General features: G+C 37.2%; 2 protein-coding genes across 3 annotated transcripts in view; one reads left to right on the forward strand and one right to left on the reverse strand.

The window, feature by feature from the left end:
• Nucleotides 1-12,350, reverse strand: part of LOC107737171 (nucleoporin NUP188 homolog) — a 21,014-nt gene extending 8,664 nt beyond the window's left edge. For both annotated transcript variants that reach the window (XM_016548613.1, XM_016548614.1), the window contains exons 1-34: nt 12,311-12,350; nt 11,551-11,605; nt 11,327-11,400; nt 10,715-10,799; nt 10,392-10,472; nt 10,239-10,283; nt 10,062-10,154; nt 9,869-9,988; nt 9,580-9,791; nt 9,378-9,492; nt 8,554-8,754; nt 8,362-8,451; nt 8,178-8,243; nt 7,954-8,073; nt 7,710-7,836; nt 7,423-7,596; nt 6,720-6,846; nt 6,550-6,637; nt 6,395-6,471; nt 6,165-6,279; nt 5,355-5,475; nt 5,190-5,256; nt 4,977-5,102; nt 4,756-4,889; nt 4,537-4,643; nt 3,283-3,489; nt 3,037-3,206; nt 2,477-2,546; nt 2,303-2,370; nt 1,925-2,120; nt 1,768-1,845; nt 1,512-1,597; nt 657-802; nt 391-560 (exon numbers count right to left, since the gene is read on the reverse strand). In XM_016548613.1, the coding sequence (XP_016404099.1) occupies nt 391-560; nt 657-802; nt 1,512-1,597; nt 1,768-1,845; nt 1,925-2,120; nt 2,303-2,370; nt 2,477-2,546; nt 3,037-3,206; nt 3,283-3,489; nt 4,537-4,643; nt 4,756-4,889; nt 4,977-5,102; nt 5,190-5,256; nt 5,355-5,475; nt 6,165-6,279; nt 6,395-6,471; nt 6,550-6,637; nt 6,720-6,846; nt 7,423-7,596; nt 7,710-7,836; nt 7,954-8,073; nt 8,178-8,243; nt 8,362-8,451; nt 8,554-8,754; nt 9,378-9,492; nt 9,580-9,791; nt 9,869-9,988; nt 10,062-10,154; nt 10,239-10,283; nt 10,392-10,472; nt 10,715-10,799; nt 11,327-11,400; nt 11,551-11,605; nt 12,311-12,336 (3,837 nt within the window). In that variant the 5' untranslated portion in view covers nt 12,337-12,350. The remainder of the gene's footprint in view (nt 1-390; nt 561-656; nt 803-1,511; nt 1,598-1,767; nt 1,846-1,924; nt 2,121-2,302; nt 2,371-2,476; nt 2,547-3,036; nt 3,207-3,282; nt 3,490-4,536; nt 4,644-4,755; nt 4,890-4,976; nt 5,103-5,189; nt 5,257-5,354; nt 5,476-6,164; nt 6,280-6,394; nt 6,472-6,549; nt 6,638-6,719; nt 6,847-7,422; nt 7,597-7,709; nt 7,837-7,953; nt 8,074-8,177; nt 8,244-8,361; nt 8,452-8,553; nt 8,755-9,377; nt 9,493-9,579; nt 9,792-9,868; nt 9,989-10,061; nt 10,155-10,238; nt 10,284-10,391; nt 10,473-10,714; nt 10,800-11,326; nt 11,401-11,550; nt 11,606-12,310) is intronic.
• Nucleotides 12,351-12,565: 215 nt separating this feature from the next.
• On the forward strand, nt 12,566-16,972 carry LOC107737192 (dolichol kinase-like). The gene is made up of 2 exons (XM_016548638.1): nt 12,566-12,643; nt 14,849-16,972. The coding sequence occupies exon 2, from the start codon at nt 14,983-14,985 to the stop codon at nt 16,555-16,557; it is 1,575 nt and encodes a 524-aa protein (XP_016404124.1). The 5' UTR covers nt 12,566-12,643; nt 14,849-14,982; the 3' UTR covers nt 16,558-16,972.
• The last annotated feature ends 733 nt before the right edge of the window (nt 16,973-17,705 follow it).

Here is a 17,705-nt window from a genome sequence, read left to right on the forward strand (position 1 = left end):
TGGTAAATGTGTAGCACCTACGGAAAAATGTGGTATTATGTGGTAACAAACAAGACATGGTAACAAAAGGTAACAAGGTAGGGCTGTGCAAAAAAACAGAGCCGTAGTTCACTGACAAGCTACACAAAATCGCGTTCAAAATCGCAGGCGATTCATTGCCGATTTTGAACGCGATTTTGTGTAGCTTGTCAGTGAACTACGGCTCTGTGTAGTAAATGCCACTCCATCTGAAAGCACGTGCTGGAGATTTACTACTAATCACAGGAGCGGCTTTACTGATGAGATGCGCATGAAAATCGCATTTGATTTTTTGCACAGCCCTAAGTGCAGTACATCATGGGATAGCATATATACATTCTGTGTACATTATACATACAAACACACACTCACTGAGTCTTGCTGGTCTTTCTGGAAATGCGGGCTGTCTGTCTCCATGCTGTCCTCCTGAACATCACCTCTCTGTATCGTGTGACGTGTGCTGTCAATCAACGCCAGGGCCTCGTCCTGAACCATCTCACACACACACAACAGCAGCTGGGGAAGCTGGGTAATCTCTCCTCCTGAACCAGTAAATGTTAAACAATTGTTAAAACAGAACAAACAATATGCACACAGTTGGTGTAATGTGTTATCCCCAAACAAACATGCAGACTGACCGTTGAGTCCTTGTATCTGCAGGGCTAAGATGTGAGCTGACAGGAGTTTGGCTTTGGTTCGGTCCGTGAGCTGTTGTTCAGCATGTAGAACGCTTTCCATCATCAGAGACAGGGGCGGCAGTAGAGCTGGGGCAGACACCAACACACTGACACAAACCACATCAGCAATATTATTTAACATGCTCTTTTGAAGAGTTTTGAATATTATATAGACACTACTAACATTCAGAACACCCTTCCCAGTTCATCATGACCTTTTAGTTAATTGTTTTTGTAGCTTATCTTTAGTAAACATTTTTTTATGTTTAAAATTATATTAAAACAAAACTAAAAACGACAAGAACACAACAAAAACTTTAAAATCAAATAGAAATAGGAAATTATTTATATGTGTTTGTGTGTGTGTGTGTGTAAAATAGCATGATACTAAAATAACATGGGTGTAAATGTGGGCATGTTTTAAATTTTAAATAAATTTTTCTTTTTGTATTTTCCCTTTTTATTTTAATTTTAAATAAATGTATAAATAAATTTTTTGTGTTTTTGTCATTTTTATTAGTTACTGTTTTTTATGTCTGTCAGTATAGTTCTTATTATTTTCATTTCAGTTTTACTTTTAGTTATTTTAGTACATCAAGTTAAACTAAATGAAAATGATACGTTGCTTTGGAAACTAGCTGTCATAAAATAAGTTATAATTAAGTTTTTTTTTTTTTCAATATTTAATTTCAGTTAACATTTATTTTAAGTAACAACATTTTTTTTTTTTTTATGGTTTCAGTTTACTATAATAACCTTGACGTTTCTATTCATTTCACACGTGAAGCTGAGCCAATCGTTTACAAAAACACCCACCTTTTCCACTGTTTGAGGAGGATGAGGAGCAGCGTGACCATCATGGATCCCAGACGCAGACAGAAAACAGATTGAGACATCAGCAGCTGAGAAAGAGAGAAAGATAGAAGTTTGAGGTTTTTGTACCAATGTATCATAAGTGTGTTTGTAACATAGCAATACAAAAAAAAGTCACATTTTCTTTAAGCAGTAAGATCAGGATTTAAGATAACTGTAATATAAAGTCGTGGGTGCTCATATGTATAAGGTAACTTACCGCTGCTTTGGTCCCTTCCAACACGTCCATGAAAAGCTTCTGCCTGACAGTGTCATCCTTCAGATGCATTACCTCAGACTACAAACACACGAGACAGGTTATGATAAACATCAGCAGTATAACCGTGAGATGTGTGAAGTTGAGTGTAGCTGCTCACATGACTGGTGGAGAGTATTAAGAGCGTCCTCCAGGCGGAGATGAGTATCTGAGACTCGGACAGAGAGCGCAAACCCTCCTCTTCACCGTCACAGGCCACACACACTAGATCACGCACGTAATCCGACCAGAACTCGTAGCGGCGCTTACTGCTGAAACTCTCCAGAGCCGCTTTCAGAGATGGATCCAACACACCACTGAGAGACACAAACAGACAGACAACTGTGAATCTGTATTGGTGGTTGGCAAATAGAAAACAAAACACTTCTTTTACTAATTATTTTATCAATTTTGAAGCAGCTGTTACAGTATAAGCTGTTTTTGAATGGAACAGCATATCCTGTGAGTATGGCCTCTTACACGCTTGTGTAGATCATACCTGACAACATAGTAGATCTCAAGGGCGATTATCTTCATCACAAAGGCACAAGACTCCAGAACACACGGCTACATAAAAAGAAACACAAAGAAACAATCAAACAAGAAATTAAATACTTTGGGAACATGTTTGTCTTTAAGTTATTACTATTTATGCACACAAAAACACACATACCTCTGTGGTCTCAGATGGGGGAGGTAAGTTTCCAAATAAAGGAGTTGTTAAGTTATCCCAGAATTTTTCTCTGTAACGATAAAAGATCACATGGTTAGTTTAATGCTTAATTACAACCAACCAAACGATAATGACTAACCTTGACTAAAGTAAGTGGACATACATGCTAGAATATGGCCCCTACAGCAGTGATTCTCAACAAGGGCATTGAATTAATAAAATGAATAACTTATTATTATTAATATTTTAAATACAAATGCTTAAAAACTAAACTAAAATAATAAAAATAACATAAATTACATTCTTATATTTCTATTTTAAAAAACCCCACATAGTTTTTGAAACTATTACAAAATGAACAGTGGCTGGTTAATTTAATATATTAATATTAGATTCTTTATAAAAAATGTTTGAAAACAGCAGCTTCATCATAATTATGACAGAATTATTAGAATTTGCATTTATCAGGAAGCCTCTGAATAATGGGTTGGACAACAGGGACCTTTGAGCAAAAAAGCCTGAGAAGCACTGCCCAACTGCGTCATGTGTGAGGGACTCACTTGGTCCTGAGCACCGAGAGCGCGCTGTCCCGTCTGTCCTGCCAGAGTGCGTGGAGGAAGGCCAGTGCCGCCCTGTGCAGGAGTGGAGGACACCAGTACTTCCCCTGCTGCTTAGAGTCCAACAACTCCAACACCACTGACAAACAGCTCCACTCTCCCAGAGAAAACTCCTACAAACCAGACGGTCACACACTGAATCATTCACCATCGCACACTAACTCTATGAGCATTTCCGTGACCTCTGACCTTTGCCCCGTCGCTGCCATCTTTGGTCTCCAGGTTGAGGAAGAGCTCAATGAGTCCAGGTTGTGTTTCCACAGCCACGGTGAGGAACTCCAGTATGGTGACTTTAATACGCATGTCTTCAGTTCTGCTCTGTAGTCGCGTCAGAAACGCATCTCTGATCGCAGCGGCATCACTGCCCAGACAAGCGTACACAGACATGGGAGCCACCTGAACATAGCATACACAATACACATTTCTTGTATCATGGTGGGACTTCTACTGTTATTAAATTAACTATAACATAATTACCATTAAAATTGTATCACTATAAGACATCAACCAAGATATTTAATGACTGATACTGTTTATATTGAACAGTGAAAGACAAAATAAATAAATGGTGTTATTTTAAGGTTATTTATATACTTTAGAATATTTATTAATAGTTTGAATTAGCTTTTATTTTTATATTTTCATTTTTTAATTTGTGTAAATTTATTCAAGTTTTAGTAATTTTGTTGTGCTTTTGACATTTTTTATATCTCTATTTAGCTTTTATTTTTATTTCAGCTTTAGTTTTTTTGTTTGTTTTAGTAATGATTACTAGTAATTATTTTTTTTGTAATGAATATATTGAACAGTGTAAGTATTAAATAAAACCAATGGTCAAACCCATTATTGGATTCTCTCTACTATAAATGTATTCAAACTAGTGTTATTTTAGTATTATTTTTATACATTATAGTATTTATTAATATTTTAATTATCTCTTATTTTTATACTTTCAGTTTTTAATTTAGCTTAAATTAGGTCTAAGTTTTAGTAAATTTGTTATGTGAAATATTTTCAATATTTTTCAGCTTTAGTAACGATTAATTTTTTTTTTTTAGCAGTGATTATATTGAACAGTTGGAGTATTAAAATCGATAGTCAAACCAACTACTGGTTTCCATCTACTAAAAAGTTAAACCAGTTACAATTAAAGTGTTTCTTAATATTCTGAATAATTTTTGTAAATATATTTTCAGGGTTATTTTTTATTATTTTTTTTAAAGTAATTTTATGTGCTTGACTTTTTTTTTTCTTCATCTAATATTTTTATTTCAAATTCATTCCAATTAACAAAAATGTTAACATTTTTAACAGTTTTAGTTAACAATAACAACACTCACTCAAACCCCAAAGTTCAGGCATTTTACATGTAAAACTACATTATTTAGTCCCTTTATAAAGCTGTTTTCCACATGAAGACCACAACAACGTGTCCAGCATTACCGTGGCGAGTCTCTTCAGCAGCTGTATAGCAAGTCGTGGCAGCGCTGGGTCGTGCTTGTGGTAGATATACTTTGCCAGCACAGCAATCAGGTTGTTGCCATGACCACCTGCAAGAAAAAAAAAAAAAAAGACCCCTTTAAGTATTTATTATAGTAAGCAATCCCTGACAGAACAGTCTAATATTTCACATCTACCATGCTCTGAAGTGTGTGTACTAACCGTGCTGTGTCAGCGCTTGCTCCAGAGGTGAGGCCGTATCAGACTGCGGTTTGAGTCGGATCACATTGTTGGTGACTGAGAAAGCCAACTTCACAGTCTGGATCAGAACCTGACCAGGTCCCTCAGACCCACCACTGCAGACAGACACACAAACTCAAACCCACTGACTCATGTAAAGAGGATGAGGAGACTGAATCCATATTAAAAGCTCAATCGTGTACCTGCTGGGCTGTGCTGCGAGCACCATGTTGATAGTGTCCACTCCCACACCCATGATGTTAACCACCGCCTGTCCTGCCTCTGTGTTGGCCAGACTGTAAATACACAATGACTGCAGACTGGGGGCGCTGCAGAGGTCACACATCAAGTATGTGAGAACCAAACGAAGACCACATGAAATAAATTACAATGAAATATCATCTGCATCCTCTTACCTGCCCTCTGACTCCCCCTCCTGACTCAGATTAAGAATAGCATGAACCAGCTCTAGAATCAAGCAACCTGATAGAGAACAGTGAGTAGAGAGTGTGTTAAGCAAATACCAGTAAATTTAAGAGAAACTGAGAATTTCAGATAATAATGTTGTGCGAGTTGCTCACCGATCCTCTCTCGCACTCCATAGGTGTTGTAGCGCCATTTATGGTATGCAGGCAGCATTTCTTTCAGAACCAGCAGCACACATGGGATTAGTCCTCTGCTCTGAGTACTGCCCAACTGACCCTGAAAACACACACACACATTAAAATTACTTAATATCCACCAATGTAGTAAGGCTGCATGACTTGGTGGGGGAAAAAATCTAATTGCAATTAAAAAAAAAAAAAAAAAGTCCAGGTTTGTTGTACTTATATGTGGGGCTGCAAAATTTGGCCAAAAACGTTGTTATATTATTTTTACTAAATAAAATAAACAAAAATATTACAGTTGTAACATTATGTTATAGAATAAAAAGTCTGATAAAAAAAAAAGTATATATTACATTAAATATTACTATTAGTTTTTCTATTGTATATATAAATTATTTATGTAATGATGTATTATTAAATAATTTATTAAATAATAATTATTACTATTTAGAGTACAAATTAAATTAAATGAATTACAATGATAATATTTATGGCTGTCTTAATTCATTTTCAAACATTAAACTGAGACACTAAAACAGCTGATCACGAGCTGCTCGTGTGTAAAACAGTGCCACGCTTTACTCTGAAACATGCAGTCATAAATTTATTTAATTGCAGCCTTTGCAAGCAATTTGATAATCACGCAAGCAACATTGTGAATTTGGTTTCATTTCAATTAATCATGCAGCCTTACAATGTAGTCTGTGCATTGTAGTGATACGTGGTTAGCTAATACTTGGTCATTTTGACATGATTGGTCATAACGGATGATAAATGCATTACCTTGACGAGTGTGGTCACTAATCTTAAAAAGGCAATGGTCACACTGTACTCTCCTCTGGGCTGTTCGATCAATACCAGCAGGTTGCCATAGTTACCCGCCTTCATGCCCTCTGCACTGAAACACACACACACACACACACCAAACATGTCATTCTTCAGGTTTCTCTGACTTTAACAGGTGAATATGATGCTGTTCTTGTTCACTAGTTCTGCATGTGTGTGTGTATCACCTGATGGTCTGTGCCATGTTAGTCAGAGGGGTGGAGGCGAACGGAAGGAAGCCAGTGTGATGCAGACTGGACCAAACCTGTATCAGGAGCAAAGGCTGTTTAGTCTTAGATCATCACTTCATAAACCCTGACTTAATAGAACTGTGAACATTTACCTTCCCAGGCTGCCGAGCAGCCAGAGCGATAAGGCAGTTGACGCAGGAAGTGATCACATTCACCGGAGGGTTAATAACGGAGGTCAACCTATAACACGAATCACACACTGTCAATTTCATTAATAATCAGTGTTTACTGTTTGGTCTTTATGTTTACATGTGCACTTCACCTCTGTAGCAGCATGTAGATCCGTGATGTGAGCGGCAGCAGACAGTCAGACACTGTCCAATCTGTGCTGATGATCTTATGAACCAGATCCAAGATGGGCTTCACTCGCTCACAGTGTGCCAACACATCTATTCGCCCGAGACAGATGTCAATAGCAGGTAAACAGGCGGAAACATTTTAACAAAATGTAAACCTCTTCAAATACATAAGGCTCTATGATTTCCACATTGTATCCAGTCATAAAAATGTACAGTATATGTAATGGCAAATTCTGGATAAATAAATGCAAAGTAGGGCTGTACACTTAATCAAATCTTGATATGGACTATTGACAATAAACCTCTGTTGTGTAGCACTTTGTTTGCTAAACAAATAAAAGCAATTGTTAAATTTTCATTTGATTACATTTTAAAAGATGAATTAAATTGTTAATGTTTTATATCATTAAATCAAAAGTACAGTAAAAATAAAACCGACAGCACAGAATTTCTGAAAAAAATTAAACGTGTCTTAAGGCCCCATTATTGTATTCATTCTATTAAATTATTAAAATGTTGAAGTTTCATGAATTAAATTAATTAAATTAACATTCTTTCTGATTATTAATTAAACCATTTAATTTAATAATTAAAACAGAATACATAAATACAGGGGGGGGTGGGTTAATAGGGACCTAAATACATGTAAGTTTTGAGTGTTCGTACCTGCAGTAGAAACGACGTGCAGCAGCATCTCAATCTCACAGGTGAAGAGAGTCCATGAGCTATAGGAATATTCCCAGCGCACCAGGAAACCCTGTTCACCCACAGACAGCTGCTTTCCTTCACACACCTGTCCGAAACATCCCTGAGGCATCTGCAGGTTGGTCTGACCCACCCCTGAACATACAGATAACACGAGAGAAAATGTCACAAAGACATATGTTTTCATACACAGATGCAATCAGGCAAAGAGACGCCAAAACACAGGAACACATGTTTTCAGCACTGACCCAGAGGGTAGAGGAGTTTAGGAGTATGTCTCCTCCACAGAGTGCCGTCCTCTCTGGAGATCACATCGTTGGGTTTGTGCTTATAGGCCTCAGTGTAGAACGACATCTTATCTAAAAAAGTGTACACCTGAGAGACAGACCATGAAATGTCCACGAGATCTAAATGATTGTTTAGAAGTGTGCATGTACATATATATGATGTTAGAAAATGTTAAGAGGGCATTTTTTAACTTTTTAGTTTTACCTTCTTAGCTGTAGATTTGTCAGACAGCAGTGCAGTGAGCAGCTGTAGTAAAGGTCCAGTCTTATATGGAAACAGACCCACTGCACTGTCCAGAATCACACCGAGACCCATGTTTGGATTCTGTAGGGCACAACCAGAGGTCAAATCACAGACATTTTAAATAACACACAGAGAATCTACAAATAGTGGTGTTTTATTTAATGTGCACCAATTGTTTTGCTCACCGACTCCCAGAAAAGCTCAGCCAGACTCGGAGCAGCAAGAACTTCACATGCTGCATTGATCAGATGCTACAGACAGAATAAGTACCAGACTTATCCAAGATGAATGCGTAATTTATTATTAATGAATACCAGTAACACGATATTAAGTTTTGATCTCTGTCTGTTGGTTTGTGTATTTCTGTACCTGTTGGCTGCCGAGTGTTTCTTCTTCAAAAGAGGTGATGACAAAAGACAGGAGACCATATATACACATCCGTGCAGTGCTCGCTGTACACTAAAATGAGACAGAGACATGTGACAGTATGCATAAAGGTCCACGTCACCACTGGAGAAAGATTTTTTTAATCTAAGCAATTTGATAGAACACTGTTCTTACGTTATTTCCAGTGCTGCCGAGTGCCTGCAGCATGTTGGTGAGGTACTGAAAGACTCCGAGCTGCAGCGTCGTGTGTCCTAGACGTCTGATCACAGAGCTCACTTCCTCTGGACGCAGTGTGTGTCGCAGCAGAACCCAGGCCAAGAGAACCGGCCCATGGTGAGAGATGTCACTAAATGTCAACAGCATCTGATCCACTTCCTGCACACACACAACAGTTGATAAACAAAAAAGCAAATCCTCAACATTCTAAGTAAAACCAAATTGCTCATCCATTCAGATTTTAGAGCCAGAGTTATCAATTTTTACAAAAGTTAATTTAGTCTTAATATGCAATTTCATTCTAAAGTTTGGGCTCAGCAAGATTTTTTGAATACTTTTATTCAGCAAGGATGCATTAAATTGATCAAAAGTGACAGTAAAGACATTTGTAATATTACAAAAGATTTTTTTTTTTTTAAACAAAAGCTGTTCTTTTGAACTTTTGATTCATCAAAGAATCCCAAAAAAAGTATCACAGTTTCCACAAAAATATGAAGCACCACAACTGTTCTCAGCATTGATAATGAGAAAAAATATTTCTGGAGCAGCAAATCAGCATATTAGAATGATTTCTGAAGGATCATGCGACACTGAAGATGATGCTGAAAATTCAGCGCTGATCACAGAAATAAATTACATTTTAAATTATATTCGAATAGAAAACAGTTATTTTAAAATGCAATAATATTTCACAATATTACTGTACTTCTGATCAAATGAATGCAGCCTTGGTAAGTATAAGAGGGTTCCTCAACATCTGAATGGCAGTGTATGTTCAATACCTTGCAAATATCCTGTTGGTCATAAAACTGATGCTGTTCGGTTCTATCTTCTAGAGCACATTTATGCAGAAAGTCGATATCCATCCCCTCCACAAGAATCAAAGAACTGAAATAGCTGTTGAGAGGATGACAATTCAGATATTATAAAACATTGTTTGTGGTTGTATGAGAGGAAAAGGATCAGGTGACTGCATGTTCTGACCCAATGCGTTCAACCAGCGCGTCCATGCTCTTGTCCACGAGGTGTCGATTGGTCTGCCGCTGTCCAAAGCCCTGCTCCTTAAACAGCCGTGTGAAGGTGGAAAGGTCATTGGGCGGCATCTCGAAGTATGCGTAATACAGGAACAAGATCTCCAGCAGCAGGGCCTGTTCCTTCAGACACTGCACAAACCAGTGGGACACCTGCCTCTCCGTCTACACAGAGATGAACAGATCCTGAGTCAAATTCTGCAGGTGATGCTGCTTTAAACACAATCATATCATCTTCTCACCATCAGGTTTCCATGCGTCTCCCATGTTGGAGCTTCTGATTTGGACAGTGACTCAAACTGCCGCCTGTTGTTGGACACCAGATCTTTCTCCAGTTTACTAACACAGTTGGAGTACTCTGCCTGAAAAGAAAAAGGATGTATTAAAATCATTTGGTTTCTGACTGTCTAACAGAATAGCTGATCTCTTATTTACCCTGTATGGATGTCTCTCATCCTGGAAGTACGTGAGAAGGTGGAGAACGCAGCACAGAACGCACAGTCTCTGTTCATAGTAGTAATCTGCTATCTGTACAACACAATTTCAACATGTGTCACATTTCAATATATTTTAGAGTCATTTTTAGTGTTGAAGCAATATTTAGTTTCAAACCTTCAGCAGCAGAGCTTGACTCTGTCTCTCATCCTGCAGCACAGCCTGATGGGAACAAAAGGAGGATTATTCATTTATTCACACAACCTGGCTCTCGTCATGTTCGTGCACGCTTCAGCTGTACATGCGTGTACCACATGATGCCGAGCTCACCTTGAGTGTGTTTCGTGTGCCCCTGTAGTCCTCCTGAAGGTAACACTGAAGAATCTGCACGCTTTGCTGTTCATCCAAACCCTGACATGAAACACACACACACACAAATATTTGTCCACTCCTGAAGTCTCAAACCAGTTAGTCTTACTTAGCCAGTATGTATAAATCAAATAAGAGAGAGTGCAATGTTTTCAAAAACCAAGAAAGCATTTTGGGTAAAAGCATGCATATGATAAACAAAATCAATTGCTGCACTTTAAGTTGTGGTCAAAGTAAGCAGCTAACTAGGTTTAAAAATACATCCAACGTGCCCAGACACTCACCAGCAGTTTGCTGATCCTGAGTCCGAAGTCTTTGAGAGCTTGTGGTGTGTCTTTATCTGCTTTCAGCTTGTCTGCGGCCGATGTGCTGCACATAACATTATCACTTACTACATACTCAATGTATTATTTCATGAGGTATGTTTACATACACTAATTTTAGTGTTATTTTACTATCACATATACTATACATTTTGAATTAATCATTTTAATTGTAGTTTAATTTAGTACTTAATCTTAAACTAAATGAGAAATGCTGCCTTGGCAAGTAGCCAAAATATATATATATTTTTTTATGAAAATGTTTTTTATGGTTTTAGTTAATGATAATACCCTGACTAATTATCATCAATTTGAAAGAAATGAATCAGATTCCAGATTCTGAAAAGTCTGTTTATGTAAACCTAAAATTTGCAATCCAATTTGCATATTTGTTTTTTTTCATGCACATTATATGTATTCTGAACAAAACTGGATGTGCGCAACAGGTATACCACCGAGTATGTATATCATTAAATAATATCTCCCTAGCTTGATAAAGTCAAACTCTTCTTTGTGTTCAGGTTATTTATTTTTACATCTTACATGTTTGTACATTTTTTAATGTTGTGTTACCTGGGTGGTTTGTAGAAGGACAGACCCTGCAGCAGTCTCTCCCAGTTCCGATCCAATTCAGCCTCGATTTGGGCCTGTAGGATCACACAAGAAAATCATTAATAGTGTTTCTTCACAGCATTCTTTCAAATTAACCATTTTTTGTTTATACACAGCTGTCCAATTAAATCTGTGTACTTATGTTGTTATTAAATACTTCAGAAATTATTGGTCTGGGTACTAACCGGTTCTCGAAGTGCAGATCTGCCCAGCAAGATAGTCCATAAATCTCGGCTGCTCCTAAATAAAATTATTTAAATGTGACATTATTATGCTTCCAGAACTGATCATATAAAGGCAGTGTGTCATTATGGTGTTTATAAGTCCATCCAAACATACACTACTTACATAGGAAATTCACATATAACTTTTTTTTTTATTTCTTTTTTTTACATCAAATCATATTCATGAAATAAGTCATTCCTTTTCAACTAAAAAAACGTTTTAGAACAATTCGGTACAGCTCAATTACTTATTTTTATACATTTTATAAACTACATATATACACAGTCAAGTACCCTGTATAGATGTAACGTTATAATAAGATAACGTTACATATATACACAAACAATGAAACTCATTCATCACTTCAAACTCCTATAATTCGTTCTCACCAAGACAGTCAAATTAAGAGGAACATTTGCACAATTAATCAATGTTATTATGTTTATTTCGTATAATGTTGAAGAAGTTGACGGTTGCTTAAAAGCTGTTATAAACTGTGCAAATTATAATTTGAATTTCAGTCGCGCGGGTCTGTCAGCCAGCACACGCGACCGACTCGTGCGGCCGTTAAATGTCAAATAAACAGCACGTCTAAGACATATCACCCACGCATATTATGGCTAAATACCAGGTATAAAATATCTACACATTATCCAACTACAAATTTCGTTGTAGCTCGTTCTGAACAACCTTTGTAAGTTTGGCTTTCTTCCATTTTACCTGACACACAGCTCCGGGGCCGCCATCTTCACCCGGATCACGTGACTAACACAAACGAGCGCTCTCCTATCACGTGACTTAATGAAATCCTATAATACATATATATTAATAAAATACTTATTTTAACATGTAAATTCGCAATATTAAAATGTTATAATTAAAAAAAAATCTTTGTTTTGACATTAGCCACGTGATTATTCTGACACCACGTGACCCGGTTATCCTACATGGCCGCTCCCACCGTCAGTCAGTGAGCGCTGAGCACGAGTCTCAGCAAAACATTGGGAATATTCTTTTGTTCGAGAACCAAGCGTTAAATCGCAGGAAAAAAGGGTAAGATGAACCGTTATTTGCTGTAATTTGATATTTCTGCGTTTATTTACTGTGCAGGGTGTTTAATGAACAGCTGGTGTTGCAGTGAATGAGCTGTCATTTCTGCTGAAGAGCCCATCATCACCCTCTCTATCTGTAACAAAACTAGGGCTTAACCATGTAGTATAATTTGTTATATGCCAAAATACTATGGTGTTACCATCTGAACTATTCCATGGTACTACAGCCTTAGCTCTGTTTTCACAAATCATCATTATATCATGGTAAAAATTCTGAAAGAAAGAAATCGATTTACTCAGTGTTACGTTATATTCAATGTGATGCCACCTACAGACAGGCTGTGGCTCAAAACCTACCTAGGCAGCATTTTTGAGCACAATAGACGTCCCTTAAAATACTAGATAGGGAGCCAACTAGGTTTTGAGACACATCCGTACTGTCCAGAGCTTCTATTCTCTCACTGTAAAACTAAAGAAGGATGTCAAATTTCTCAACTCTAGACACTGTGAACTTTAGCACTGTTGAACGCTCAACACCAGCAATTTCTAAACATGGTAAAATGTTAAAATGGACAAAGTGTCACTTAGGAATAATAGAGAAAACCTGGCCTGTATCACTATACTTTAATATATTATATTAGTGTTTGCAATATTAGGGTTTTATAAGCACCCAGAAATACTGTATCAAAAACAATAACATAAATGTGTATATAATATAAATATTTTATAAGTAGGCTATTCTGAAAATAGTATATTAGAGAATATTATTTTTTAACACAATCTTATTCAATACAATTTCTAGGTAATCATAAAATGTATTTATATTACTTAATACAAATTACATTTTTGTAAATAACGATAAATGTATTATTAGACATAAAATATTATAATAGTGATTGTTTGACAGCCTTGATGTCTCTATTGCATACAAGCACATTAGCTTATTAATACATGGATAGTATGCAATTGCATACATGTTATACATATATTCGAAGAAATTGTCAGTATTAATATTAAATTATAATACAAATCCAAACGCAATGCTGATGTATTATGTTATTTTATAGGGTTTTGTAACATTCTACATATTTGTAATTACCATGTAAATGGTAAATGGTATTTACATTGTACTCCAAGTTACTTAAAATAATACTATGAAATTACCATGGTATATTTGCCAAAAAAGAATGATATAGCTATAGGACATATTCATATTAATTAGCTTCAAAAAATTGTTTGTTTATTTTAGTTTATTATGTGTTTTTCTCTGGAGTAAAAAATAATAAATATGAAAATATTGTATTATTATATTTTTAGTTTATTATGCGTTTTTTTTGTTTGAAGAAAATACTGAAATTGAGAGAAAACATTATTAGTGCTGATTTATTTTAGTTTATTATGTGTTTTTGTTTGGAGAAAAATATTAAATATGAAAAAAAATTATTATTATATTTTGTTTATTTTAGTTTATTATGTGTTTTTGTTTGAAGAAAATACTGAAATTGAGAGAAAACATTATTAGAGTTGGTTTATTTTAGTTTATTATTATGTTTTTGCTTGGAAAAAATGCTAAAGAATGAGAACAAAAATATAGTATTACATTTTGTTTATTTTAGTTTGTGTTTTTGTGTGGAGAAAATGCTAAAAATTTGAGAAAATATAGCATTAAATCATGTTTATTAAATTATGTTTTAGTTTGTTGTTTTTGTGTGGAGAAAAAAAATGCTAAAAACAGTAAGAGAAAGCATTTTATTTAGTGCTGTCAAACGATTAATCGCATCCAAAATAAAAGTTTTTGTTTACATAATATATGTATGTGTACTGTGTATATTTATTATGTATATATAAATACAAACACATGCATGTATATATTTGAGAAAAATATGTTATGCTTATATATTAAATATATTTATATAAAATATAATTATATAAATTTATAAATGTACTGTATATACACATGTAAATATTTTCAAAATATATACATGCATGTGTGTGTATTTATATATACATAATAAATATACACAGTACACATACATATATTATGTAAACAAAAACGTTTATTTTGGATGCGATTAATCACAATTAATTGTTTGACAGCATTAATTTTATTATTAAATGAAAAATATTCAATTATTATTATTTAAGCATTACATTTTTTTTAAGTTTTGTGGTTTGTCTAATGATATTTTGGTGTGTCTTTACTCAGGTCTAATTTGCCGTGTGCAGGAGAGCGAAAAGCGCACAATGTTTGTGTGTTCGCCACCAGGAACATTCTGACAGACTGCCATATTCAAAGTCTCAAATTCCTGGAAACCTTTGTCACACATACACCCGGCAATCATGCAGCTGGATCCAGTGCTGGTTGAATCCGCCGTGGTGGTCTCCATGGTGATCTGCGTTCACTGTGCCGTGTGGAACCAGCTGTCCTGGTGCTGCATCGCTCTGGCCGTCCAGGGTTTTTACGTGCAGCACAAATGGGATCGGCTCATTCGGACCGGCGCCGCTGTCTTCCAGTTCCGGCCTTCAGCCAACAGCGGCGTGTTACCGGCCAGCATGGTGCTGCCGCTGCTGGGACTGGCTTTGAGGGGGCGGTGCATCGCTGTGGGGAATGTTTACATGGAGCGATTCGCAATGGTCATAACAGTGATCGGTATGATGTTGGCGCTGTTCCTATCGCTCATCGCGTTGGGAATCACGCGCCCGGTGCCCACAAACACCTGTGTTATAGCCGGCATCGCCGGCAGTGCCATTCTGTACACAGTCAAGCAAACACTAACAGTCTCCGAGGTGATCGAAGTCTTGGAGGTGTTGCTTATTTTTGTATATCTAAGCTTGATCCTCTTGTACCTCCTCCCACGCTGCTTCACTCCCGGAGAGGCCCTCCTCATCCTCGGCGGGATCAGTTTCATCATCAAACAGCTCATCAAATGCTCTCTGGCCTCATCTGGGAATGCAAACGCAGACCCGCTTCTGTATTTCCTCCCAGTCGCCGTGTTAGGCTTAGTGCTGCTGGGAATCTTCTTCGCCTTGCTTTTCGTATTCATGGAACCGGAAACCTGGTCGGCGTCGCTCTTCTTCCACACCATGACGGCCGTTTTGGGATTGGGCCTATTGGTTCCTTGGCTCTCCCTGCTCACACAGCATCACCCCATCACCTGGTTGATGCATTTCATCACCGAAACCAACACTCGCCTTTGGCTGATCGGATTCTGGGCCGCTTTGTTGCTTCTAGCGGTTGCCGTTGTGATGCATCAAAATAGTCATCGCTCAGCCGGAAGCAAGAAGCACCAAGCTTCGACGAGCGTGCGAAAGTATTTCCACCTCCTCACCGTACTAACCTTCGCTCCTGGACTTGCACTAGATCGTCCTCTGCTACATCTAGCCGCGGTCGGATGCCTCTCAGTGTTTTTGCTCCTCGAATTCGTCCGCTATTTCCGCATCCGACCTCTGGGGGCACCACTACGACACCTTCTTACTTTATTCCTGGATGAGAGAGACTCAGGACCGCTTATTCTCACCCACATCTACCTTCTCCTCGGCGTCGCCCTTCCAGTCTGGCTCACGCCTGCGTCCTGCACCCCTAATGGAGGCCTAGGGGGCGCCGGTGGCCTGGTGCCCTACGCCGGTGTGTTGGCAGTGGGAGTCGGCGATACAGTTGCGTCTGTTTTTGGCAGCACGGTCGGCGAGATCCGCTGGCCTGGCACGAAGAAGACCTTCGAGGGCACCGCAACCTCCGTATTCGCTCAGATCATCGCCGTGGTGGTTTTCCTCATCGCCGACAGCAGTATAAACCTGAACGCCAGCTACTCGTGGGTGGTGGGTTCGATCACAATGGTGGCCATGCTGGAGGCGTATACGTCGCAGATAGACAACCTGCTGCTTCCTTTGTACCTTTACATCCTCCTGCTGCTATGAGATCAGACCCGTTCAGACAAATCAGACCATTATGCCAATGCACAGATATCAACAGCATTAAATTCACACGTTACAGCCCTAGTATTGCGAGTTTGGAACGCAAAATGCAATAATGAAACATCATTAGAGTGTTTATGACCCTCGTACAGTGAATAGAAATGCACTTAAATTTATTCAAGAATAAACGTTTCTTATAGTATTAGAGTGAAACAAACTAGAAAACTACTTGATATTGTAAACGACATACAAAATGGCACAAAAACAGATGTTTGAAGGTGAAATGTGTATTTTTTGCACCACAAGTGGCAATTGCAAAATGCTTGATTGAGTCGCACATGACAGCTTTGTTTGAAAACACAGTTTGGTGCAGCTGTTGGCAGCTTTAAAGGGATAGTCCACTCAAAAAATAATTTACTCTGCCTCATGTCATTCCAAATCCGTATGCATTTCTTTCTTCTGTCGAACACAGAATTTGAAGAATATTGGTAACCAAATTGTTTCAGGTTCCATTGACTTCCATAGTATTTTTTTTCCTTGCTACAAAACAGTTTGGTTACCAACATTCTTCAAAATATCTAATTTTAATTTCCACAGAAGAAAGAAACTCATACAGGTTTGTAATAGCCCGAGGGTGAGTAAATTACATAATTTTCATTTTTGGGTGAACTATACCTTTAAGTATTCTTCATTTTGATTTTTCAAGGTGTACATGTGATAATTATGTTGTTTAGAGAATTTAGAGTTTAGAGACGCTGTTAATATTTCATTCGCTCAAATCCTGCGTCTGTCACTCCAGTATAAATGACAGGGATTGAGTTGCACCTTATTTAAAAAAGAAATGGAAAATGTGATGCCCTTTAACAATGCCTGCACTTGCTGATAAACACACACAAACACACGTCTTGGATGCAAACACAATACACATTTTTTGTATTTTATTTAGATAAATCTCACGAAAACATGTCTGCCTTTATTTTTTATATTTTCTATATAATTTGATATGTTTTTTTTGGGAAGCACATTTCTACAATTTTAAAACGTAAAAAAAAAAAAATTTACTCTAATTACTGTAATGTTATATATATATATATATATATATATCCTTCTGACCTTTGACCTTTTTTTCATCACAATCCTATAAAAATATC

The sequence above is a fragment of the Sinocyclocheilus rhinocerous genome, unplaced genomic scaffold (assembly GCF_001515625.1).
Source record: "Sinocyclocheilus rhinocerous isolate Xijiao unplaced genomic scaffold, SAMN03320098_v1.1 scaffold284, whole genome shotgun sequence".
Lineage (NCBI taxonomy): Eukaryota > Metazoa > Chordata > Actinopteri > Cypriniformes > Cyprinidae > Sinocyclocheilus > Sinocyclocheilus rhinocerous.